This window comes from Sinocyclocheilus anshuiensis, unplaced genomic scaffold (genome assembly GCF_001515605.1).
Source record: "Sinocyclocheilus anshuiensis isolate Anshui unplaced genomic scaffold, SAMN03320099.WGS_v1.1 scaffold1037, whole genome shotgun sequence".
NCBI classification, from domain to species: domain Eukaryota; kingdom Metazoa; phylum Chordata; class Actinopteri; order Cypriniformes; family Cyprinidae; genus Sinocyclocheilus; species Sinocyclocheilus anshuiensis.
In genome coordinates, this window is record NW_015555773.1 from 331546 (window position 1) to 358988 (window position 27443).

At 38.1% G+C, this 27443-nt stretch overlaps 2 protein-coding genes across 6 annotated transcripts in view; both read right to left on the bottom strand.

Moving 5' to 3' along the window:
- Positions 1 to 2059: 2059 nt before the first annotated feature.
- On the bottom strand, positions 2060 to 22338 carry LOC107674426 (tripartite motif-containing protein 66-like). Of its 3 annotated transcripts, none has more exons than XM_016468394.1 (18): positions 21979 to 22338; positions 18629 to 18942; positions 17879 to 18044; positions 15585 to 15714; positions 15243 to 15359; positions 14850 to 14964; positions 14488 to 14634; positions 14087 to 14204; positions 12396 to 13051; positions 8908 to 9114; positions 7373 to 7466; positions 7156 to 7240; positions 6328 to 6496; positions 5535 to 6232; positions 5327 to 5447; positions 5082 to 5156; positions 4833 to 4985; positions 2060 to 3051 (listed from the first exon to the last, which is right to left on the bottom strand). In XM_016468394.1, the coding sequence occupies exons 2-18, from the start codon at positions 18635 to 18637 to the stop codon at positions 2812 to 2814; spliced, it is 3300 nt and encodes a 1099-aa protein (XP_016323880.1). In that variant the 5' UTR covers positions 18638 to 18942; positions 21979 to 22338; the 3' UTR covers positions 2060 to 2811. The 3 variants fall into 3 exon arrangements, with proteins under 3 accessions (XP_016323880.1, XP_016323878.1, XP_016323879.1); XM_016468392.1 differs by having other exon boundaries at positions 6316 to 6496; XM_016468393.1 differs by lacking the exon at positions 21979 to 22338 and having other exon boundaries at positions 6316 to 6496; positions 18629 to 19710.
- A 1878-nt stretch (positions 22339 to 24216) lies between these two features.
- LOC107674427 (suppression of tumorigenicity 5 protein-like) overlaps positions 24217 to 27443 on the bottom strand; it is a 53796-nt gene continuing 50569 nt past the window's right edge. For 2 of the 3 annotated variants that reach the window (XR_001632504.1, XR_001632503.1), the window contains exon 16: positions 26819 to 26860. Coding sequence is in view for 1 of the 3 variants with exons in the window: in XM_016468396.1 (XP_016323882.1) it covers positions 24685 to 24719; positions 25610 to 25696; positions 26039 to 26281; positions 26535 to 26646; positions 26819 to 26860 (519 nt within the window). In the remaining 2 variants the exon portion in view is untranslated. Of the gene's footprint in view, positions 24720 to 25609; positions 25697 to 26038; positions 26282 to 26534; positions 26647 to 26818; positions 26861 to 27443 lie in introns of those variants that run through there. The other variant, XM_016468396.1, reaches the window with a different exon arrangement.

Here is a 27443-nt window from a genome sequence, read left to right on the forward strand (position 1 = left end):
CGCCCCTCGTGGAAATTAATGGCGCAGACATGCGGTTTCATTTACTACACACAGGCCTACTGAAGCTTGCGGTGTTTTCAGCCTCTGCCGTCTCAATTTGAGTACATGAACACATAAACATAATCTCTAGAACTGCTCTGAGTCACTTCGTGAGCATTTTACTTATTTTGAGAAATCTATCGTCATACAAAGAGACACCAATGTTTCAAAAAGACACCAATGTTTCAGGAGTTTAGTACACAGAATAGGAGGCAGTAAAAGGGGGTACTAAAGTCTGATTTTGTGGTGGATGTGTTCAAATTTGATCATCTTAATTCAAATGATGAAGGATTTTGAAAGTCTTCTGACAGTAAGCACTACTGTAAGGTTAACCCTGCATGGTGTAAATGTTTGAAAATGATTAACCGTTGAAACCGTTGAAAAGAAATTTAGAAAAGTAATCAAAAAGTAACCAGTTACATTACTTTAATAAAGTAATTGAAAAAGTTACACTAGTATTACATTTTAAATAGGGTAAATTGTAATCTGTAACCTATTACATTTCCAACGTAACCTTTCCCAACACTGCTCTTATCTGTATGACCAATAATGATGTATTTTATGTTTCAGCTGTTCGATCGCGCCGGCGCCTCGCGCGCTCACACACACACACACACACCACATATTCGCAACTCAAACTTGACATCAACAACAAAAAAAACCATCAAATATGAAGTGTCATGCAGGGAATTCTGGGAGTGTCCGAGCGTTTTAATATGCTTTTCTACCTGCCTGTCAACATAAGTATTTGCATACCTCTGCGCACCCGGTTCGCGCAGACAGGATACGTCATCAGCGTGTTCATGCATGCTGTGCAGACAGAGCGAGAATGGCAGACAAACATCAACAACCCAATCTTCCTTCCTGGTATTGTAGTACTTTTAAAGTTTTCTCACCGGTGAATGACACATAATGTAGGCAGCACAGCGGTTAATCCAGTCCTCGTGCCAGCTCGTTAGAAGTGAGCTATGTGCATGAACTGTGTTCCGATCAATATGATCCCTACACAGTGTTCATTGCTCCCTACTCTTAGAGCGGGGGAAATCCGTTGAAGTTTACTTCACTTCGGAACATGGGCTGGAATTGGGAACCGCTGATGTAGCCTATTGTAGTAATGTTGTCTCTGGTATTCTGGTCTGTGAGTGTATATGCGTTCAGGGGCCGTGGCTTTGGACGGCGATTGCAGGGAGGGTGGGACGTTCGCTTTCAGTGCTATCAGGCTAAAGTTAGCATTTTCCAAGATCTCCTACTGCACCTTTAATTCAAGTGATGAAGGATTTTGAAAGTCTGACAGTATCAGTGTTGAGCACTACTGTAAGGTTAACCCTGCATGGTGTAAATGTTTGAAAATGATTAACCGTTGAAAACATTAATTAGAAATTTAGAAAAGTAATCAAAAAGTAACCAGTTACATTACTTTAATAAAGTAATTGAAAAAGTTACACTAGTATTACATTTTAAATAGGGTAAATTGTAATCTGTAACCTATTACATTTCCAACGTAACCTTTCCCAACACTGCTCTTATCTGTATGACCAATAATGATGTATTTTATGTTTCAGCTGTTCGATCGCGCCGGCGCCTCGCGCGCTCACACACACACACACACACACACACAAACACACACTGACAACATATTCGCTCAAACTCAAACACCGCAGTCTGTTCATTATCAAAATAAAATACAGTCAACCAAAAAAGGTTTCACTGGTCAATTTAAATAGTCCGTGGTATAATCGGTCCACTTTGTATGCCAAGCACATTTTTGCTCATGTGAAGATGATATTTCTGTCGATATACGAACGCGCGTGAAGTACATATTTTTTATTTCATTCTTGTTCTGTTCTGAATACCGTTACATTTATATGATTTGTTTTGGAGTGAGCTATACTAACGTATAGCTATGTTTGTATTGTTTATACATTAGCCTATAATATTTCACTTTATTTGGTATTATTTCTGGTATTATTACACTCTCTCCAAACGTTCTGCTGCTCATAAAACCTCAATGAGAGCGAGTTTGAAGAAAGCTAACTGGTCACGGTCAAAAATATGTTGAGGACCAATGCATAACCTCCAAATATAAGCTCGCTCAAAATTATGTTGAGGACCAATGCATAACCTCCAAATATGCTCTCGCTCTCATATGCACGCACGCACTATCTAATGGCGGATCCTTAAAAACAATTACCGGAACGAAAAATCCCAAATCTGACATTTTCCGGAACAGGATCCGGCTCAAATTAAGCACTGCTCCTGCCACTGAAAAAGTCCGATATGAACTAATGTGTTGCCACAGGCTATATGAAGTGCTTCCTCTACAGATCATTAAAGTCATCACAGTAAAACAGCTGGAAAAACTACCTCATTATAAGGCATATTTGGATCAAAAGAAGAATGAAATTTAGAGCAAATATATAATATTACCAATTAATGATGCTTATCTATATTTACTAAGTAGCAACTGCCAGCAACCAGTCAGCTATCAAATTGATTGTACAATTTAATGTAAGTGTATGCATTGGAATAAATACTAGTGCAAGACCTTAGGCGAAGTCTAGAGATATAGGCTTATATCAACACCTACCCACAGCTACAGATAACAGCATAACACATCAACTGGTTATAATGTGTGAGATTAGTCCTCAGAAAAAGCATATACTGTATTTCAACATGAATCTTTAAAAAACAGCAAGTCACACAGGATGGAAAACTCAGAGCGAGTAGGTCAAAAGTCTCTGTACATATATATATAGAGAGAGAGAAGCACAACTAATAGTGATTTCTCCTCCAGTTGAGGGAGTGCCTTCTCTTCCTCTTCCTGTGGCTCTGCTCTTTTATCTCAGGCCAGGGAAATCCAGTCGCCATAGCTCTCTCCAGCTCCTCATAATCCTCATTGTCTGAGTCCTCCTCCTCCTGGACAGGGCAGGTCAGATCTGGGAAAACCTCCCTCATTTTGGATGTAAAAAAGGACTGTAGACTGTGGCCTGCCTGAGCCACCTCTGAGTCCGGCTGGAGAAAGAAAGCAGCGCAGTCAGCATCTACATTATCTGACCTCTTAAGATCTACAGACAACCATATGTCTGACTATATTCCTATACATATTTAATAGTATATCCAACTAAAGTAAATAATCCTCCTACATGCCAATAATGTTCTACCATACTGACACTAATAAATAATTGCATCAAAATCTACAATTTGGTGTTTTTGAAAAAAGTCTCTTATGCTCATCAAGACCACATTTATTTGATCAAAAATGCAATTAAAACAGTAATGTTTTGAAATATTAACACAATTTAAAGTTTATATATATATATATATTATAAAGCTTCAATTAAGTTTTCTATTTTAATAAATATTATTAAATTAATTTTATTCCTTTGATGGCAAAGCTGAATTTTCAGCAGTCTTCCGTGTCACATGATCCTTCAAAAATCATTCTAATATGCTTATTTGGTGCTTAGGACATTCTTCTTATTATTATTCCTATTATATTATAATATATAGAATGAAATCAGTTTTTGTCATCAGTTTTTGTGGAAAACATGATACAGTACCATTAAAAAGTTTGGGGTAAGATTTAAGAAAGAAAGAAAGAAAGAAACTTATATTCAGCAAGGATTTATGACCGTAAAGATTTCTATTTCAAATGAATGTTGTTCTTTTGAACTTTCTATTCATCAAAGAATCCTGAAAAATATATCAGTTAAAATCTACAAAAAAAATCTTCATAATTATTTTTGTCGTTTTCCACAAAAGTAAGATATTAAATGTAGAGAGTACATCTTAAATTTACGTATTTTTTATAAGGATAAATTTAACTAAATATAGTGAACAACGGTTAATAAAAAACAAATTTTATATATATATATATATATATATATATTCTTTTGAACTTTCTATTCATCAAAGAATCCTGAAAAATATATCAGTTTCCACAAGCACAGCACAATGATAAGAACCATTATTAATGATTGAGCACCAATAATAACTGCTAAATAACTGAACACCAGATAAGAATATTAGAATGATTTCTGAAGGATTGTGTGACACTGAAGACTGGAGTAATGGCTGCTGAAAATCAGCTTTACTACCAAAAGAATAAATTAAAATTAAAAATATATTAAAATAAATTCAGCCTTATTATAAAAAGAAAAAAAAACAACAACAAAAAAAACTTAATTATTCAAAAACATTTGACTGGTAGTGTATATTGGCAAAAAAAACTTTTGCTGAAAACAATTTTGCTTCTCAAGCAAATTTATCTTTATCTTTCTGCCACAAGTAAACATGTCCATATAATCCTTAAAGAGTGATGTGAGTAAATGGACTGGGGGGCTTGAGCACAACCCCCCATCATGGCTTGATTTTATGCACCTTTTTCTAATCATGTAACTGTATGGCCACATACTTTTGGTAATGCAGTGTACAAAAAAATAAAGATGGATTTGGAGGATGACATACTGACAGTGAGATACTGTAAGTAGCCACTTATACGTTCTTGTAATTTGATTGACAGGATTAGATGAACAAGCTCCTCCCAAACTTACTTTCAGGACTTCATTTATTATACAATGCAAATACACAGAACGAACACAAATGAGTGTAGTTGTTTTTTTTAGCCTAATCTATTAAAAATTTAATTTCAGCTAAATTAAACAGGATATTAAAAAAGTAATGCATAATCATTATATCAGTAGGCCGTTTGAATGTGAATCAGTTATGAAATTAAATATTCACCACTAATGGCTAGGAGGAGGTCGATTAACAAAATAATGCATTTCACTCACGTAGTTGAACTTGGCACAGTTTTTGAACATGAGCAGGACATCAGCCACAAACTCTTGCGGGGAACGATAGTGTGTGTTGCTGGTTCTGCTGAGCCTGTTCCGAATGACAGACAAATCCATGGGTTTCTTGATGATCTGATAATAATGACGGGCCTATAAATAGATACAAACAGAAAATGAACAGATAGAAAGATAGATAAAAGTATCATCTACAAATATAAAATCATAAGATATTCATTTTAAAATCACCAGAGGGCTGACAGGCTCATGGAACGGAGTGCTGAGAATGTTGCTGAGGATCAGCAGCGTCAACTTCTCGCATTTCTGTGATCAAACAGACAAGTCATCCATCAACAGAGATATTTCACTTTTGTCCGACAGACTGTAAATCTCTTGAGGGAGGAACTTTTTTTTGGATTTCGACTCCCAGATCTCTGAGGTCACAGGCTTAGTCAGAGCTAGGCCAGATGAGACTCGGCATCCCCTTCACTTACCCTCTGGTCACACGCCGACAGCCCATATGGTAGCGAACCCGTGGACATCTGGTCATTCTCACAGTCATATTCCACCTCTGGCTGCTCCACACCCCTGCACAGGGTGCAAATCCAGTCGCCTCTGTGGAAGCCCGAGATGATAAAGGTTAGTTTCAGCAGTGAGTAAAGACACAGGTGGATATGTGAAGTAGAAGGGAGAATGGCTTACATGGGGAAACTATGGAGAGGAGGGACATGGCATGACAGGTGAAAGACTTTGGGGCAACGGTCACAGCAGAGAAGGTCTCCTCCGATGAGACAGACTGCACAGAAGTCTTCATTCTCTATCTCCGGGCTTTCCTCTGCAGGTTGATGTTCAACGGCAGGTTCTGATACAGTCTCAGAGCCGGCGGCAGGTGGAAGAACCGGCTGCTCCGCTTCCCATTCAGACTCCGGTTCAAGATTCAGAGTCACTTCGGCCGTGGAATCTGGATCCGATTCAAATTCCTGTTCAGAAGCCGAGAGCACCGATTCAGGAGGCTGCTCTGAAATCACATCCGATTCAGATTCGACCTGCAGTTCGGATTCAGCGCTCGGATCTGATTCATGCAGGAGCTCCGATTCCACATCTGCATCTGCGCCTGCTTCAGCCGCTCTTGTGGATTCAGTTTGGAAATCAGAACCTGTCACTGATCTGAGCTCAGATGGGGAGTTTAGTTCTTCAGTGTCAGGTTGTGAGATAGGGTCTGAATCATTGGAGATGGCTAGTACCCTGGACTCTTGGTTTATGTTGCAAAATTCTTGCACAGGAGGCTGAGAAACCTCAAGGGAACCAGATGATTCACTGCTATGCAGATGTTCTGGTGATAGCTGCTCTATGGGCGACACGCTGTCCTCTGTCTGAACCGACTCCTTATCCAAAGTTCCCTTGAAGGACATTAAAATTATTATTATGAACTGCGAGATGATATAAAACCTAGAAAAGCATTTCATCAACATTAAAGTGATACCTGACAAGTGACCTTTCTCTCTAGCACCCTGAAGACAGTTTCTTCAGGTTTGAGTCCAGGCTCTGTTTGAGAAGTAAGGTCTGTGCTCTGATGGTTCTGTGGTTGATGTCGTGACACTAGGATCTTGAGTCGCTCAAGACACACAACTGGAACCTTCGAACCATCTGGGGCTTCTTTATCACTGTAGAAAACAAAACAAAAAAAAACAAAATTTCTACCTTTCAACCTTCAAGACAAATTTGCAATGTTTCTAGTAGGACCAGCAATTAATATAAATAAAACCTAAATCATGCATGACTTAGTGCAGCATTGTGTTCTTTTAGACAGGAGTGTCTCAGAGCTGCTCGGTCTGCAGTAAATGAGTTTGGGATGCTTACATCTTCCCATACTTAAAGGGATAGTTCACCTTCAGTTGCTGGTCCCCATTGACTTCCATAGTATGGAAAAAAACACTATGCAAGTCAATGGGGACCAGAAACTGAAGGTGAACTATCCCTTTAATGAGAAAATTAAGCTATTAAGCCATGACTATTAGTATTGAAATTTGTTACAGTTTTTACAATATTATACCATTTATTATTATTATATTTTTCTCAAATAATAATAATAAAAAATATTCTACAGGGAAATATTGCAATAGTGATATTTCTTATACTGTTTAGTATTTTTACTTGTATAATAATAAAATAATAATAACCATAATCAAATACTGAATAATATTATTATTTTATAGTCATATTGATATATAATCACAACATTTTTGCCCAAATTGTGCAGCCCTATAAATAAGCACATTAAACCTGGAGCTTTTTTTTTAAGTTTTTTTTTTTTTTATTTTACCTGGTGTCTGGATCTTCTCGAGACAATCTTTTCTTCTTTCTGGTTTTCAGCCTTCTGTTTTCATAGGCATATGCATATACGTTATCTGAAACCATGAAAATGCCATTTAGACTGATTAATCCACTACGAAATGTCCTCATTATGTATTTCTATTGTAAGTTGAAAATGAAAGAAGCTTATTTATAAATCCTAATTTTAGGATTAAAATAATCTTAACCTGGTTCAGACTTGTAGGTGGTCAGAGAGGATGCAGTGTGACTGTTTATATGTCCTGGGATCATCTCAGAAGCATCGAGTCGTGCACAGACCAGCTGAAATACAAGAAGCAAACAGTAAAATCAAAGTTATGAAACAATGCCACTTTGATGACAGGTAATGGATGCAGTGATGTCACAACATCAGCATGCAGACTAAATCAGCGAATATGAATGTGAGCCAACAGTGAACTTGTTAAACTGAATGCAATCAGTTATGTGGGCTGCTGCATCTAATTTGATCTCAAACAGAAAGAGGTTAAAGAAACTGTTTCCAAGACAACAGTTATCTTATTTGATGTACATCATCTGGTTTATCCCTTAAAAGGCAAGTAACAGAGCTGTGTGCACTGGAACAAAGGTGTTTTGCACTGTATGACAGAGAGACATGTTTGAAATGAACTTTAAAGGGAATCGTGATGAAAAGCAATTCAGGACAAGAGCATTTCATCAATGTCAATTAATATTAATATAGTGAATTATTCATACCAATGTACTATTTGTGGGGTCCGTGTTTAACATTATGACTACACCTCTATGCTATTTCACACTAAAAAAAAAAATTAGGTGGTGAAAGAATTTTCACTCTTGATAGTACATTTCACAATTAATTACAAAGAAATCGAAACTCATTGAATTAAATGTGAAATTTTGAAGTAGAAAAACTGAAATAATATTTTCTTGAAAAAAAAAATCTAATAACCCTTGTTTTATTTACAACTTTGAAAAATCTTTTTTTTTTTCAGTGTAGAAACAATGCTGAGCTTTGGCTCTAAACCTTTTTGTCTCCAAGGCCTCACACTGTCCACAACAATATAAATAAATTATTTATTTATTTAATTTGTGGAAATTAGAAGTGTACACAGATCAAATATGCAATTAAAATACTTATAATTAAAATTTAAATAAATTATTTGGGACCACTGCACTAACACAAGTCTCCATGTCTACACTCTTAAAATTAAAAGTTCTAATTTTGACATTGATGGTTCCATGAAGAATCTTATGGCGCTTTTCCACTGCATGGTACGGCACGGTACGGCTCGGTATGGTTCACTTTTTGGGGGTTTTCCACTGGGTACAGTACCTGGTACTTTTTTTAGTACCACCTCGGTTGGGGCTCCAATTTTTTTTAGGAGTCGTGGTAGTAGAGGCGGCGCAACTATAACGACATGTGAATAATCCCGCCCACTCTAAAGCGGTACTGAACTGCAGTGGAAACGCAAACCGAGCCGAACCGAACCGTGCTGTGCCGTACTGAGCCGTGCCGAGCCGAGTCGTACCACGCAGTGGAAAAGCGCCATTAACGTCCATGGTACCTTTCCATACCGCAAAAGGTTCTTTATAGTGGTAAAAGGTTATTTAGATTTTTTAAATGGTGGTGGTTCTTTTAAGAACTGTTCACTGAGAGGTTCTTTGGGGAACCAAAAATTATTCTTCTGTGGCATCGCTGTGAAAAGAGGGTATGTTTGTCTTGCCACATATATAGAAAGTTTACCTGCTGCGTTGTGCATCCCTGGTCCCCAGCCACTGTTGCCAGGCTGTGAGCAGCCCTGGTCAGCCTGTCTTTACAGAGCCTTTTACGAGGTCCTCTGGGTCCTTTTGAGATGCTCTGAGACCTGGTCGCCCTCTTCGAACCGGAACAGCTCTGGCCGTCACCTCCTCGGCCTTGAGCCCGTGTGAACATCTCTAGCGCCGAGGATCTCTACGGAAGAGAGCCAAAGTCTCATTAGCGCAGCACTAGGCTAAAAGTGATCTCGACAGCATATGCGGCACACTACAACCATAGCAACAGTGACAACAGAGGACATGAAAGTGAGGAACAACAACCTTGAGTGTGACAATGCACAGTAGCTACACTAATTTGGAGCAAAAGACAAAAAAAAAATCACATCTTTCAAACGCAGAGAGAAAAGTGCCGCAACTCTGTACGCTACAAAATAATTCTCCTGATAATATATGACTTAGTTACAGCACCAATTATCGTATGTAAATCCCACATCTGGGGCATGGAAGGCTTCTTTGAATAAGCAGCATTAACACCTCAGAGATTAGACTTTCTCTCCTCCACGGCCCTCTTCTTCTCTTGTCATCGTTTCACTAATGCGAGAAGTTGTAGAAAAGCCCAAGCGACTGCATCCTTCACTAACACGACAAATGTCAGAGTTGGAGGCAGCAGCCCGTACGCTCAACGTAACCCCTCCTCCATCTGTCTTTAAGCCCTCTCTTGTTTTTTTCCCTCTCTCATAATTACCTCAGGATTAAAAACACTCACCTGATAGAAGCCCAGGAGGACAGGGTGGAATGAATCAAGCTGTGGAGAGTGTGTCTTGCAAGCATGTGTGGGGGCAGAGAGAAGGTAGGAGGTCTCAGAGACTTTAGAGGTAATCGTGTGGGCTCTACAGCGAGATGAAGAAGAATGCAACAGCCGGATCTTTCAATTCCCCTAGCTTCTCATTAATGCCAGGTTAAGTAAATATGTGGTTGCACCCAAGCGCTTTTTTCCCTCCCTTTAATCATGTCACAGTTATGGGCTGAAGATGATACATAAAAAAATAAATCTTATAATTTGCCTCTGGAGTGCCAAATCTTACAGGGAAACTGAGTTTGATTGGTGTTTGTCCTAGGAAGATTTATCAAAATACTGACATCAAGAGAACTAATAATAACTTCTATCGCCTGGTTTGGTTCTCGTCCAATACAGCTTGAGGAGCGGATGCTGAGCAGAGCGAGTTTGTGTGTGTGCGTGTTATTTTGTGGTCTTAATTGTTTCTGAGCTCACACCACTGTTGTCCTCACTTATGTCTCACCATCTGCTTGCAGAGGTGCTGTCAGCAGCTGTCAAGATGAAAACACATTACAGCCGCATAAATAGAGATGATGCTGCCTGGAATGATTCAATTTCCTCTTTCTAAATTAATATTGAGAGTGGTGGAGCTCGTTTCGATGTCGAGTTCACTGTTCTCACGCCGTCATCCACTCCAAATACACTTAAAGCACAAGCACAACATGAGCAAAGTGAGCAAATGTTTGAACTGAAATAGCAAAAACATCAAAAAAAGACGAAAAAGAAACTACAGTACGTGGGTGGTTGACATGAAATGTGACCGTGACAGCAGTGTGACAAGCATGTCAGAAGTGTGACGTGTGCTTAATCGAAAACGTTTTTCTTTAATAATTAATGATCTTTTATATAATACTTTATAATAATCACACACACACACACACATTTTATGAATACTATTATTATTATTATTTAATTTACAGTATGCAAGTTTAAATACAACAGTTAAAATAATAATCAATAATAATATTATATATTTAATATATAATACTACATTATTTTCATTACTGATTAATTGCTTGTAATTTTTATGACCTCATACAGCATAAAAACATTTTTACTATATTTTTTTGCTTATAATTACTACCGGATAAAATATTTTAGCTTGGCCTAAGTATTAAAATGTTTATAATATTCATAAAATGTATAAAAATTGCCCATGGATTTTATTAATTTATATGGCTTTTCCAGGTCTACAAATTATACTTTTATTATTAGGCTACCTCATATACCAGAGATTTCAAGTGTTTTTAAAGAAAACAATTTTTGAGGGGGTGAATTAGAATAAGAAATATCTATTGTGTTTAATTGTTTTAGCTTATTTTAATTGTTGTTGGGGTTTTTTCTTAATTTAAATCATTAAGTCATCTTTAGTCCCCCTTAGAAGTTTGCTGAAGCTCCCTAGTGGGTCCCGGCCCCCTGTTTGTGAGCCACTGTCATGGAGAGACTACATGGAATATCTGTACTTCATAAACTCATTTGCTGCACTGCAGGACAATTGAAATGACTTGTACAAATGCTACTAGATGATTAATAATAGTCATGGTTAATAATAGTTTAAAAAAATGACCTGTCACTTCGCTGAAAATGTATACTTTCCATTCATTCATTCATATAAGTTTTGACCTAAAATCTTGATGCTGAAAAACAAATGATCAACTACCAAAATGAAAGTCAGTATACTGTAAGGACCCCACACTTGAGCCCTCTCCAATGCTTCAGCACATTTGCAGTGCTGCTCGATGGCCTTTTCATCTGCTAGGACTTGTGGTGTGGACCAGTTAACGGCGTGGTTGACATGCAACCTTTGCAAGTACTAAAGAGCGCCAGGCCTGAGGATTGTGGTCAGTATCGAGCACAATGAGAGCAAAGGTACACTGTAAAAAAAATCCGTAAAATTTACGGTAAAAAACGGGCAGCTGTGGTTGCCGGAATTTTACCGTAAAAAATATGCTAACAACATTTTAGGTTTTACGGTTTTAACTTAAATTTACAGTTAAATACCATCATTTCATTAACTGATATAATGTTAATATACCAACCTATTGAAGTACTGAAATCTGTTTTGTACCTTTGTAATACACTGATAACCACCAAATGCAGGAGGTGATGAGAAAGTCACATGATGAACCAAAGCCCATCACAAGCAGCTTTTAAATAATAACATATATAGAAGGTGCACAGTGTCATTCACACAAACACTAAACACCATCATGGTAACACACATGAAACTGAAATAATGCAATAAACGTTAATTTAACAACATTAGGTGTAACACACAACCCTAATATACAAAACTGATAAGAAAAAACTAAGAAGAAAAATAGTTATTTCAACAAAAAAACAACAAATTTGAAATGTAATGCAGGGAATTCTGGGAATGTCAATTTACGGTTATTCACTGTAAATTATACGGTCTCTTTCACTTCCAAAAACGGTATACTACCGTAAAATTAATGTCCAATATATGTAATGTCCAATACAGTTTTTCACTGTATATAGTAGGGGAATTTACCGTTAACCATTTAACAGGATTTTACTGTAGCATTTTTACAGTCTTTTACCGTTAAATTCACGGTAATTTTTTACAGTGTATTGCTTTGCAAAGGACAGATAAACAACGACACATTAATGAAACTCACCCTGTCATCATCGATGCGAGCAACGATAGGCTGCAATTCAATCATGGGCTGGTTGCTGGTTTCTGTGGTCGTCTGCACTTGAGCCTGATTGCGGACCTGTGGCAGCTCTCTGTCTGGTGATGCTTCTTGCCTTGTAGCTGCTTCGGGTGCAGATGTTTGCCCTCTTTCACAGGGAGGCTGGCCTGGTGCAGCATTTCTCCCGTCCACGGCAGCCTGGTTGGAATTAGCAGGGAGCGGCTCGGACAACGGGTGGTTGTTGGCTCCAACAGGCTGTCGAGGTGAAGCGGAGCTGGTTCCATGCTGGACGGGGTCAGATCCAGGGTGAGAGGTGGACTGCTGTAGAGGCTGAGCTCCAGGTGGATGCACCAGGACAGATGCATCAGCCTCCCAGCAGCTGTGAAGAGATGGCGGGGAGCTCCGCCTGGCGGCCTGTGGACACTGGGAAGGGAATTTATCCAAAGGGACGGATTGAGTAGGTCTGCAGTGAAGACAGCAGAGCTGGGGCTGGCAGAAGGTCTGGCAGGCGCAGCCAGGTTCCCGCACAGCATGGCACAGAGGAGGCATTGCTATGCATGGGACAGTCTGGGGTCGCAGGATACTGGGATGACCCACAACCTCTGGGTATGAACGACTTCCACCTTCAACAACCAGTTGACCTAAAGCAAGAAGGAATCATTGCTGTGCTTGCGCAGCAACAGATATTCCTAATTTTTCTTCTTCTGCACTAGTAACACTAGTTATCGTGTAACACTAATCTTGTGCTAGTGGCAAAAACATTAAAGGGGTCATATGACGTTGCTAAAAAAGAACATTATTTTGTGTATTTGGTGTAATGGACTGTGTTTATGCGGTTTAAGGTTCAAAAAACACATTATTTTCCACATACTGTACATTATTGTTTCTCCTCTATGCCCCGCCTTTCTGAAACGCGTCGATTTTTACAAAGCTCATAGTTCAAGGAAAACTTGAAATCGCATCATATGACCCCTTTAAGAAAGGTATTTTTAAGTCCTCAGTGATAATGAATATATATTAGCATCATAATGTGCATTTTTCATCTCATCTTCATTATCACTATAGATATACAGCATATCTATCACTATATATTATTTATTTATATTTTAAAAATATTTTTTATTGTCCAAAGACAGATTTATATTTATTTATTATTTTTTATTATATATTGTTGATACTGCACTATCATCAACTAAAATATTTTTGTTGAAATTAAATGCAATGCTAGTGAAGTTCATGAATTATTATGGCATGAATACATTTAAAGAATATTTTCATCAAAACAAAACTATAAGCAAAAGTATTTTTTAAAGACATTTAAAGATTAAATTCATATTAAAATGTCCAACTGACATTTTTAGTTACAATGTTCTCCATTTTAAATTAACAGAAGTGATGATGGCATTATGATATTTTGCATAAGGCACTGTGATTGGCCTATTTTTCATTTTATAGCCACCTTTACACTGCAACCAAATTTCATTTACACAGAACCAAATTCTAAACCCTAAGCTCATCTTTAACTTTAAAACCAGTTTTTGAGGGCTTGAAAACACTGGAATTTCCTTCCTGGAATGTGAAAATCTAGTTTGACATTATCCTTGTATGAAGAACACAGCATATATAAAAGTTATAAAAATAGCCATCTAATGGCATTGTCCAATAGCTCAGTTTACCTAAAGTGGACATCTGCTTGGTCCAGAAGCTGGCATCCCAGTTAAACTTGATTTTCAACGGGGTCCAAGACTCTGAGAGCATCAGTGGCTCCAATAATTGCTGCATCTGAAGAGCAATCTGACAAATGAATTATAGATCAAACCTCATGATTACAGAGACACCGAGTTATAAATATCGCATGCAATTCTGGCAGTGAAACTGAAACTCTTTCTGCACTGACTCTCTATTTTTAAGTTTGCGAGAAAATGATTAATGCTAGTTCTAAATGCAGCCTCAAAAAAGAGGCAAGGCTGCTTTAAACTAATAGAGCCGACAACTTTTTGAGACCTGCCAGAAATGTAGCAGGCAGCTGCCAAGAATCTTAACATCTGAAGCCCACTTGGACAGGAGAAAATCCTACCAGCTCTTTGCTGAATAGCAGTGGATTGCGTCTGTGGTGGGCTGTAGCCCAGGTAATGAAGTTCTGCACGTGCTCCAGCTGGCTGCACAGCTCTATGGCCCCCTGCAGCTGGTCCTCCAGACGTTGCTTGAAATCACTGGAGATACTCTGCAACCGGAAGACAACGACAAAAATGTGGATCTCCTCACTGCTTTTCCTAAGATCCCCATCTGCTTGGCAGAATCTGCCTATTTTGCATGATTCGCTCAGAAGACGTTCTGTTCCGCACGCTCCATCACCACTACATCCATGGATGTTTGGAGATGAATACGTTTGGAACGGCACATAAAGACGGAGCGGGAAACTAGGGAAAAAGTAATTACCTCCAGTTGTTCTATTAATAGGTTGGCCCGTTTGTTAAGCTCGTTCATCATAATCATCTTAGCCATTTTTATTTGGTTCTCTGCCTTCCTCTGCGTGATCTTTATACCATGGAGCCTGGACAAATGGAAAGAAAAACGAACAGGGAGATGGGTGAGGGAGGATAAACAAACTGATATGACCGGTACATCTGGATGCCTGAACATCTGCCGAAATCATTCAAGGGAAGCAATGGATCTTGTCAACGTCATTATGCTTTACATAAACTATGCTTGTCGTCTTAAGAATCCCAGCTGTTCACATTTCAGATGAGTAATGGACATGCTTTGTTTAACTAGCATTAACGCTAACATTAGGAGCATCGTGGAGGTGGAATAGGTGGGATTTCGTCTCACCTGCCCTGGATCTGTTTAGCGGTGCTCTCCACAGCAGATCTCTTCTCCTCTACTCGGGCCATGAGGTTCTGCAGGAGCCAGCGCTGGTCTTGCAGAGCCTTCCCAACGTGCACCAGTCTAAAGATAAGAAACCAACAGCCAGTGAAACACCTTTGACTTTTAACGTTTACACACAACACGCTCGATAGCATATTTGTTGATACGTGAGAAAGTGGCCACCTGTTCTGTTTGCATCTTTGCGCATGTGTTTAGGAAAGCGTATGAGAGATAGTGTTTGCATGTGTACAAGAGCATTGTGAACGTGGCCATGCGTGGCAGTGGGTGTGTGTCCTCTATGCATACCGATGGTCTTTGTGGGCTGACAGGTGACAGATGCTGCAGGCCATGAGGTCGCACGTTTCACACAGGAGTTCCAGAGGCTCCTGTTTATGGAGAGGACACATGACAACTGCATGCCCGCAGCAACCGGCTCCTGAGACACGCAACACAACAGAAGAGAGGAAATGAGGCCTAATTAGCCGATTCCCATTAAGAACACATTATCTGTAATCAAGAATCAAATATTTAAAAGAAATGTTACAATGGAAAAATGCAGGAAAACAAATGTGTTAATATGGCCATGTGGAATCTCTCAGAGTTCTGCAGGTTTAATGAGGCTTTAAGTATGTTCGAATCATTTTGACCAATATAGTGCGAAAGTCCTGGCTTGGCCTCTGTGAGTCAATCTCTATGCTAGCTAGCTTCATTTATTTTTAGTGGAGAAACAAAGCACATCAAAATCCTTATAAATATTTCTGGACGTAGAAATTCATTATTTTTCCAGCAAAAGAAAAACAGACACAAATGGAACACAGCAGAGCTTTGATCAATCAGTTAATGTCTCATTAAAAGCCCTGCCAATATGAGGAATGTAACTCTACATGTGCTTTTGAAGAGCCAAATAGAGTAACAGATACTGCTTTCACATGTGCCTTCAGAATGGCCCACATTTCACACACACACCGTGCACTGGACATTTAAAAAAAATCACATCAGAATGCTAAGTTTACATGATCATGCAAACTACATAAATAGACAGGTTTTTAACTGTTTTATTTTAAATTTGTTTTTTAAAATATCACATCAGAATGCTAAGTTTACATGATCATGCAAACTACATAAATAGACAGGTTTTTAACTGTTTTATTTTAAATTTGTTTTTTAAAATATCACATCAGAATGCTAAGTTTACATGATCATGCAAACTACATAAACAGACAGGTTTTTAACTATTTTATTTTAAATTAATTTTTAAACTTGTTTTTTAAAATATCACATCAGAATTCTAAGTTTAAATGATCATGTGAACTACATACACAGACAAGTTTTAACTACTTATTATTTTATTCTATTTTATATATATTTTTATTTATATTATTATAATTAGTTTTTGCTTTTGAAGAGCCAAATAAAGTAATAGATATGGATTTCATGTATGAATTAATTTAAAAATATCAGAAAAATTAAAAGAAAAAAAAAAATCTGAAAACCTACAGACAAGTTTTAACAATTTCATTTTATTTTACTTAAATAATTATAATTATGTTGTTACTTTTTATTATTTAAAAATAATTTATTTTTTCAATAAAATTAAAGTTAAATGACAATGCATTCATATTTTATTTTTATTAAAAATAAAATAAATTCAAATGAAATTATTTTATTTTAAATCTAAACCTATTTGTTTCTGTTTTAGATATACAAATAAACCCCAAAAGAAAACGAGGTTTTGAAGTTTTTTTCCAGAAATGAGTTTCTTTGAATAAAGACATCTGCATTAACCTGGGCTGAAGCAAAAGGCGTAAACAAATAAATCAAACATTCTCATTTCCATTCCATTGTAGCAAAAATCCTAATCTAAATAAACCATTATTACTTGAATATTCCCTTTGCATACATAATTCTGTGAGCAAAGAGAGTTAGTCAGGCAGAATGCAGAACTCCATTAGAAATGAAGGACCTCAACCGACAGCACCTGTCACACTGGATATACAGTCTGTCAATCAGAAGCGCCGGCAGTGTAGGGTAGACAGAGACACACTGACACATTGCACAGGGAGAGATGTGTTAAAAGTACGAGACCACAGGCTTCAACACTGAAGAGCTCCCACTGCCTCAGTGCATACTGGTGACCGACCACATCCTGCTTCACACCCGCACTTCTGTTTCTCTCACACTCCACCACTCTTTCTTTTTCTTTTGTTCTTTTATCACTCCATCTCTCATTTTCTGTGAGGACTTGTGGTGTCGTTATCATACGTTAAGTGGATTTCCGAGCATCTTGAGAGAAAGCTCAGGAGTATCGATAAAAGAAAGCTAGCATTGGACAGGCTGGCCAAATTTGTGCTGCGTTTGCTGAGAGAGAATCAGTTTTAGAAAGTGGGCCACATAAAAAAATACAACACTACAATACATCACAGGATAATTATTCACTTATTATAAAATGCATTATTCATCGAGTTAATGAAGAGGGTTAGAAAAATATGGTGCGGAGCTGATAATGTCCAGTAGCCAAGAGCAGAAATGTGCAAGCAAACAGCCGACCTGAGCTAAAAGAGGAAAGTAATTACAGATCGGTAAAAGAAAGACGCTCTTGCCTATTTCAGACGGTGATGGAGGGTCTCGCGGCTGGTGCTGCAGGTCAAAGGGTTGAGTGGAGCTTCTCTCATGCTGATGCAAGTCTGTGCACTGGAAACACAGCCACTTGTTGCAGAAGGTGCACAAGCTCTGTGCCATCCTGGGCTCTGAACACTCAGAACAGCACTGCAGATACATTTCAAATGAATTTTGAATTTCAAATTCTAATCTAGCAGCATCTTTAAATATCTCAAGTAGCACTTCAAAATATCAAAAGAAGACATTTTGAAATTTGAAAACCATGAAAAGTTTTTTTTATGTTGTCAGTTAACGTTGTTTCGACCCCGTTGATCTTCTTTTGTGCTCCACGGATATAAAAGAAGGTCATACAGGTTTTTTTTTTTTTTTGATGAATTATCACTTTCAACTACTCAAGCTGTCCACTGGGACTTAATATTCATAAGCCAAGCACTGTTGTCATGAAAAACAATATAAAGTATTCATTCTGAACCCTGCACTTGCTGTGCTTTAATGACTCAATAGAAAGCAAAGCCGCCTGTTCAAAGGACGCCAAAAATATTCGCATTTGCATTTCGCATTATTATTCCCAAAAAGCATAACTGGCGAAACAATAACACATCATGCGTCATCTGTGTGTCACAAGAAGCTGCAGTTCGCTTATTACCTCGGTGTCAAATCAAAGACAATTCAAATCTCACAGATTCGAGCTTGCAAAATCATCCTAAATATTGAGTGCAGAAACGTCTTACCTTCTCCATGCCGATGGCAGGATATGGATTCCTCTGCGTGTGCGCGTGAGAACGATTGCAATATCCAGCAGAGCAGCTCTCGCAGCAAGGACACGGCAAGCCTCTGACACAGCTAGAGCGCCACACCACACTGTGACAGCTCTACCTGCGGCAGGAAGTAGTGCACACTGCACTCTTTAACCCCAGCGGAGTAGACTCCTGAGTGTGCCCTCAGCCATGGCCGGCGCGTAGCTCTCCTCATTGGCTTCCTTCAGCTGCTCGGATCCCGAATCCTTCCCTCTGATAGCCACCATGATCTTTCTTCTTAAATAAGCCTGTTCATAATAATTGGGAATTAGGGAGGGCTGATAATTATTTTTTTTTCTGGGACAAAATATCCCCGGCAGCCCTTGTTGCCAAAAATGGAAGGGGAGAGGTGCCAGATGACCTACAATATTTAAGAGAATCGCGCAGAGGAGTGCAGGCGAAGGGTGTGAGATGGATGGGGGATGAGGGAACACGTTGGTGCCCTCCTTCCGCGCTTCCTTAGATCAGCACTAGTAAGAGACAGGTCCCTCCGGACCGGGCCCGCTCCCACGTAACACGCTGAAACCGGGTCAGCCTTCTCCAGGAGCAGATGGGAATTGAGATGTGCTCGCACAATGCCCTGCAAAGCGTGAAATCAATTATGATCCTATCACACTTGCTCTTCTCGAAAGAATTTGGAGGCATGACTTCCTCAAAGTCTTTCTCAGGTAGGAGATGTTCAACAACTGATGCAGGTGGGCGGGCAAACGGATTGGAGGAAACTAATGAAACCCGAACTGACATCGGTGTCGTGCGGATCCCCTCTAAGAAAGCACCTCTACCACCGTGAGTCTGCCTGACAACAACCCCTGCAGCCTGACCTACAAATCTGACAACTCTCTCTTCCTCTCGAGCTGCTCATGGGAGCTTAAAACCATCCCATTCCCCATTGTGTACCCACAGACCCACTTTAAAACACAATTAGTCTACCCAGCCAGTCTTTCTCTTGTTCTTCGGGCAGACAGGCATGTCTGCGTCTCCCTCCTTGCCTTCCATGCCACTCCATTTGGCTTTTAAAACAAAAAGCTCACGCGCACTCTCTCTCTCTCTCTCTCTCTCTCTCTTTGTCTCGGATGCGATTGTACACTTAGCGAAACCCTATCAGGACCACAGCACTGCTGATAATAAAACTGTCATTTGCATATTCCAGCTGGCTTTGATTTTAAAGCCACAGCTCTCTCTCTCTCTCTCTCTCTCTCTCTCTTTGGTCCTACTACAAAAGATGACTCCTTTTCTCCAGTAAGTGGATTCAGCACGAGTATCTTTCTGCCTGAGCAAGCACAGTCATCTCTAGAGGAAGTACATTAATAGAAACTTGAGAGGAGGTTCCTCCCCTGGAAGAACACCTTAGTAACATCCATTAACATCATTGGTTATGAGATCATGACAGGGGAATGGCAGATTTGCCCATAGCAGATGGTAATGGCTCAGTACAGATTATTCAATTCATTGTGTCTTCACTCATTACAAGTGAATGTTTATTACAGCCAATTATCGGTTTGGAGACTGAAGTCCTAACATGCACAGAGAAAAGGCCTTTTCTTGGTAATCTGAAACAATGACGTATAGCAAAATGGTAATCAGTCATGTCCTTAATATAAGTGATACGAACTTAATCTAATGTTTAAATTACCATTGGGCCTCTGAGATGATTATTTCCTTTTCATGTGTAAATATGCAGTCATTTGTCTAGTGAGACAGAATATTTGATTGTAGCATAGTGCAATGATGTGATGTCCCATTAAACAAGATACAAATAACCAGTTGTCAGTCACATGATTTAGTGCGGAAATTAAAAAAAAAAAGATGTAATAAAAAAGTGATCATGCATTGGGAAGAAAGATTTCAAAAGGAGTCAGTATCATTCTAACAGGTGAAAAGGAAACACTGAAAACATAACGTGAACATTTACATCAAAAATAATGAAATATAAAACATTTTGAGATAAAATGGAAATAAAGAAAATGGAGATGAGCAGAGATAAGTGTGCCCAGATTAAGAGAAATTACTGTAGGCTACCTATGATAAACTACCATAAAGACACGTTTCTAGACATCAATTCAGTCCACATGAGTAATATATATATATATATATATATATATATATATATATATACATATGTATGTATGAATATATATATATATATATATATATATATATATATATTCATACATACACTACAAATAAAGTAACTCTTTAGCAACAAAGGAAGTAAAAACTTTTCGGGATGGCGGGATGGGTGGTCTAGTAAATGTACATTTTCATACAAGTATATTTTTTAAATACAAGTAGAGATAGGCCTATAATAAGTATTTAGTTTTAAAATGGCTTTCACACATGAGTTTAGAATGCAAGTCATAGCGCGTATGTTATCGATGCTAGTTCGCCTAAAGGAGGTAACCATAACAACACTATGCTGCGCACGCGTATTCCAGTACGGTAAATTATGGGTTATGATTAAGCTACTTCGACAGACTACTACTTCGATCCACAAGTCATAGAGGATAACTTTATAGACCTACAGAAATATACCAGCAGAAAAAAAGATTCTAGCGTTAGTTTGAAAAATAACCCTAACCCAAATTACAGCTTACGTTGCAAGACGAACCTGAATTACCGCCCCCAATAAATGACCTTTTACATTTAGGTTGCATTAAACAATTTAACAGACGTAAGTGGTACAATTCATACTTGCACAGAAAGCTAGACGCAGTATAATTTGTACAAATGGGACAATCAATCAGAAAGGTTGAAATCATAGATCTTTACCTTCAATTTTAAACTGTAAATTACAGTAACTGGAGTGACATATGAATGGCAAATAACTACTGAGTGAAACAAATTATTGTTAAGGGATTCTGCCGACATAAAAGGTTGTTTCTTTAAAATTCCTCCAATTATTCACTTTACCTCGCATTATTTAGGCTACTTTAAAAATACAACAAAATCATTCAAAGAATTGTCCAGGCAACTCCATAGAAATACTTAATAAAAACGAACACTGAGGAAACATACGTACGCTTTAAATAGTTCACTGACATGAGACGATACACGCATGCACATGTGTAAGCTGCAACATGTCAAAATGCGCAGTTTTTGGAAGAATCTTTCTCGCACACCTCACAGATGGGATGGGACTCCACAAAATCCTGCACAAACTGCTCACATACGTGGCAACATTCGTGTTTAGCGCAATATAGATCGTTACTTAGCATAACCACACACCGACGATGTCAAATGAAATAGTGATGAACGCAAGCACACATAATGAGTTTGAACCGCACCTTGCTTCTCTTGAAGAGGCACAAATCCAAAAAACCTCCTCCTCCTCTTCGGCGGCTGGAAGCTTACAGCGATTTCAGCAATGCTTCAGTGACTAAATAGCTTCCTATCACCATATCCTTTAAAGTCTTTCTACACCCGGAGACTATATTTCTTACACGCGTTTGATTTTATTCCCTCTGTCGTTCAACTGTCAAAAGGCAAAATTGTGCATGGATCTATAGTGTAGATGCACAAGTTTCATTGTGCGGTCTCCAGGAGATGTGTGGAAGATGTCGCCACGTAATCAAAGTTACAACGAAAGCGAGCGCATTATCAATCCTGTCCTTCACCTCCTGTATTTCTTCGTGATACGCACCCTGCCTTGCGCACTAAAGTTCTTTACCTTTAAATGTCGCTTGCATCCAATCCAGCAGATGTCGCCTTTGTCTCAGTTTTCTTGTACTACAGGTGAGGGAATAAAGTTTATGGATGCAAGATTTTCCATTTTACCGCACGTTAAATTGATTTACTTTCAGCAACAGACAGTATACACTCTTAAAAATAAAAGTGCTTCACGATGCCATAGAATAACCTTTTTGTCTAAATGGTTCTATAAAGAACTTTTAACATCTGAAGAACCTTTCTGTTTCACAAATGGTTCTTTGTGGTGAAAGAAGGTTCTTCAGATTATTAAAAGATAAGCAAGAGATGGTTCTTTAAAGAACCTTTGACTGAATGGTTCTTTGTGGAACCAAAAATGGTTCTTCTATGGCAGTGTTTCTCAACCAGGGGTCCGTGGACCCCTAGTGGTCCTTGATGTAAGGCCAGGGGTCCGTATAAAGTATGAATTTTTGTATACATTTTGTATATTTTGACATGACGTGTTCCCATAAAAGAAAAATCCAATATAGCTGATGATATGGCCAAATACTGGACAAGTCAGCTAAATTGAATTATACTTGACTGTATTTGGTCTTCACAAAGACACAAATGATACATAGATGAGTCAATTTTGTTCTGGGGGTCCTTGAGGATGGTTCTGAATTGGACTGGGGTCCGGTATGCCAAAAGGTTGAGATTCACTGTTCTATGGCATCGCTTGAAGAACCTTTTGAAGCACCTTTATTTTTAAGAGTGTAGAGAGCGTTCAGTTGCTTGTCTAGAATAATGAATCACATTATTGTTAGGGTTAGTTACAAAAAATTATATCAGTTTAGAGAGTATAATATTGTTAGGGTTAGATAAAGATGTTTATATCAGTTTCATGTGTTTAAAATCTCAAAAGCCAAAATCCCATAAAATTTGAAAAGCCAAAAGTGTTTTATCAGGGTCACTATAATTGCCATTTTTATCCATAAATATATGTATAGCTAATACAGTTTTTCAGAGTGTTAAAAATAGTATTTATCAGTAGGCCTATTTGTATGATTTAGTATTTGGTATGCAATTATATGTATTCTATGGTATCCACTTCAACAGCTTTTATAACTGAACTGTCATATTTTTCTTGGTAGTGCTACGAGACACCTTTGTTGTGGCACTTATGGAGAAAAATGTCGGTTCTGCACTTGCTCTCTCTTCAATACCTGCCAATGGGGAGTGGACTGCGACGTAGATTGCATTAAAATATTTATTAATGCAAAATATTTTATATAGAATTGTAGTTTTTTAGAAATGTATTGGATGTTTGTGACAACAACAAAAAAACCTTCAAACTTGCTCAGTTTAAAGAGAGGATTTTGGAAACAAAGGAAATAAGACAAGACAGAATAAATGGTAACTTCTTTCTACAAAATTATATTATTTTAAATGTAATTTAAGCAATTTTCTTGTTCATTTAAAATGTTATGCATAGAAAAGAATATTGCATTTTATGCAATGAACAAAGTCTGCCGAAGGCTTGTTGAATCTTGCTCTCAACTCAAACATTTGAGTTCAGGTCAACAAATAAAAATATACTTTTTGGAATTTTTGGATGACTGCAAACTCCATTTCCATTATCTGTGTTCTCCAGACACTGGCTATGGATTGAAATACACATATGACCAATTCAGGAGTTGTATATTTGTTTCTATAATATAGCAAGTTTGTCAAGTTTCAAAACATTCCCAGTGTATTATTCATTACTGCTATTTTAAACACGGAAAGGCCAGACTAAAAGGATAGGAATATCTTCACTGAACAGATAGTCACAGCAAGCTAGGGTCTGCTTCTATGGTCCTAAACATTTTGGGACAAAGTAGTTCATTAAAGCAGAATGAGAAATTAACAGAAAAACTTTATTGATTTTTTTTTTATTAAACATTGTAAATAAGGTAATTATACTCTTCATGTGTTAATAAATGCACAAAATACAGTTCATGGAGAAATTCTAGCGTTAAATACTACACACCCACTGTACATCCACCTGTCAAGCTTCCATTCATACATCTCATCCAGCTCAACACAGTTAATTCTAAGGGTGGAGGCTATACTGCAATATAACCATTCATACTCTCAGTACCATACTATTATTTCTCTAGTTTCATATACAAAGTACCAGGAAAGGTAACAACAGAGCTACATGTGAGATTAACAGCACAGCTTTCATAAATATGTACAAAAATATGAACGTCAGAGTCAACACAACAGGCACATCTTAACATACGTGACTTGGCCGTGTTAGGTCTTCAGATGTAGCATTTGTAGAAAATGTCCACAGTTTTTGGTTTCACAATAAAGTGTTTCTAGTTCTTTTTATGAAGGAACTTCATTTTATTTCCTGAAAAAGTATGACATTTTGATGTATCAAGTTGATATGCAGTGTCTGATATGCCTTTTTATAAACAAGCTTTGTACTTACATATGTCGACTACCGGACAAAAGTTTGGAACATTTAAGATTTTTCAATGTTTCTGTAATAAGTCCCTTACACTCACCAAGGCTGCGTTTATTTGATCGAAAGCCCAGTAAAAACAGCAATATCGTGAAATATTATTACAATTTTCAAATAATTGCTTCTAATATTTTAATATACTTTAAAATGTCAATTATTCCTGTGATGCCAAAATTGAATTTGCAGCAACCATCACTTCAGTCTTCAGTGTCACATGAAAGTAGAAATAGAAAGATGGAATAGAAAGTTCAAAAGAACAACATATATGAGAAATAAAAATATTTTGTAAAAATTATAAATGTCTTTACTGTCATTTTTTGATCAATTTTGTGTGCCCTTGCTGAATAAAAGTATTAATTAATTTATTTTTTATTAAATTAAATCTTATTTACCCCAGACGTTTGAATGGTAGTATATCAGTTTGCAATGTATTGTGTTGGAAATGTTTCTTGAGCACCAAATCATCATCTTAGAATGGTTTCTGAAAGATCATGTGTCGCTGAAGACTTGAGTGATGCTAAAATCACTGAAATAGATGCTAAAAATTCAACTTTACCAATACAGGAATAAATTACACAATAAAATATATAAAAACAGAAACCAGTACTTTTAAATTGCAACTATATTTCACAATATGACTGTTTTTACAATATTTTTGATCAAATAAATCCAGCATTGGTGAGCATAAGAGACTTCAAAAGCAATCACATTTTTTTAATAATTCCAAAAGTTTGACGGGTAGTGCATGTGTCGCATAACTGCTGTACTATACTCACCTAAACCCTTCAGAAATTTGTTGACTCCACTCTGTTCTGTGTCTGGTAACTCCTCCAGATACTGTTCCACCCTCTGCTCAAACAGACCTGTTTAAGAAAAGAATAAATTAAATAAACAATAAAAATAAATTAAATGACTTCATATCAATAGATCATAGATTACTATTAATAATGCCCATTACGAAAAAAAAAAAAAAAAACGTTATGCTTCTGTCAAAAGCATTGTTTTTGGTCACCAGAATGTGGCAGTAAAGATCTGACTTTCAACATAAAAGTTGCCTCCACCCCATCTCAGAAAGACCCACACAAGTAGTGTATCATTATGCTGGGTGTGGGTTTCAAATTACACTTATATGAGCCTGAGGCTAATAGGACAGACACCATGTTTTATGGGAAGCCATTTTCTTTAATTGACCAAGCATGGTTTACCTTTGGCCCTGCATTTCCTCATCTCCCTATCCTGGATGAATCCAGCAAACATCTGAGATTCCATGAAGACCCCCAAGAATCGCCGGATGCTCTTAGAAGCCACTGACTTGCGGAAGGCTTCGCGCTGGAAGATGCGCTCCCCTCTTTCGCCCTGGGTAAGAAACAGCGAATAGTGGCCAACAGTCTCCAGGAAAAAGCGGATGAAGGCCTCTGATACCACACTGTTCAAAGAGGTGGTGCACTCTGGGAAATATCAGAAACGTTTATTAGAAAATATGCTAGAGCAACTAAACCAGCCATTTATATTTTATCAAGCATCAACAAAAAATATGAAATATGATTAGATTTGGTGATGGTGGATAAACAACAAAGGCTTTGAATAGGAAATGAAATGCAGTGAAGCCAGATGTCGTGCTTTACAGTCAGAGCATGTTTCATGATGCAAAGTAAGTCCATTGTAAACAGATGAGCAAGGCCAAGACGTCGGGCTTTTCACCTTCATCTGATTCGCTGTCGGAGTCTTGACTGATGATGTCGTTCCTCTGCTCGAGAGACTGCTCCAGAGCAGCTTGCAGTTTGCGTGGTAATAGAGAGGCCTCGTCATCCATCTGTATACAGGAAGAGTATGAAGATTAACATTGTAACAACGTTCAGTGATTCATAACATGACACAGCCAGCTTGTTTGTATTACGGTTGCTCTCAGATCTTAATGACGACGACACGCAATTAGCTGCGCTAGAGCCATGGGAGAGTTTGTCAAACTTTGTGGGCAGACGAACCTGTCTGATGAAGCGGTCCGTTCCAAGATCGACCATTAAAGCCTGAAACGTAAAGAGAAACAGATCTCAAACATTAAGTAGCATCATTCTGTTTAATCACACTATACTCAGTTGTTTTGGGAGGTTCGTACGTCACAGCATTTCCACAAGTTGATCCACAACAGATGGAGCCTGACATCCATTTAAAAACGCAGTGTTAACAACGACAAGCAGCACGATTTGTTGTGCTTCCAGATGTCTTCACTGCAAAGGGTCACCCCTTATGGCCATTACAAGTGCACTTATGTCTAAAAAGTACTAAAGACGACTTCTGCCAAACGCACTAAATGCCAAACACTCAGTAGGGACCAAACTTCCGCCCTGTGGCCAAGCTGGCAGTGTCCTATGGGCAGCTGGGAACAACAACACTCTCCCGGTTGGGAAAGTTTAGAAGGGAGAAAGGCAACAGCCTGGCCAGGAATGCTGAGCTAGGCTTATGAAGCTGATGCCTCATTCAAGGCCCATACACAAAAACTGGCCCACGTTCTGGGCATGTTATTATACTTAGTATGTTTCTCACTCATTCCAACAGTTTTTTGAATCTGGGAAAATGACTTTAGCCCCTTATTCTACTACATAAGGGTTC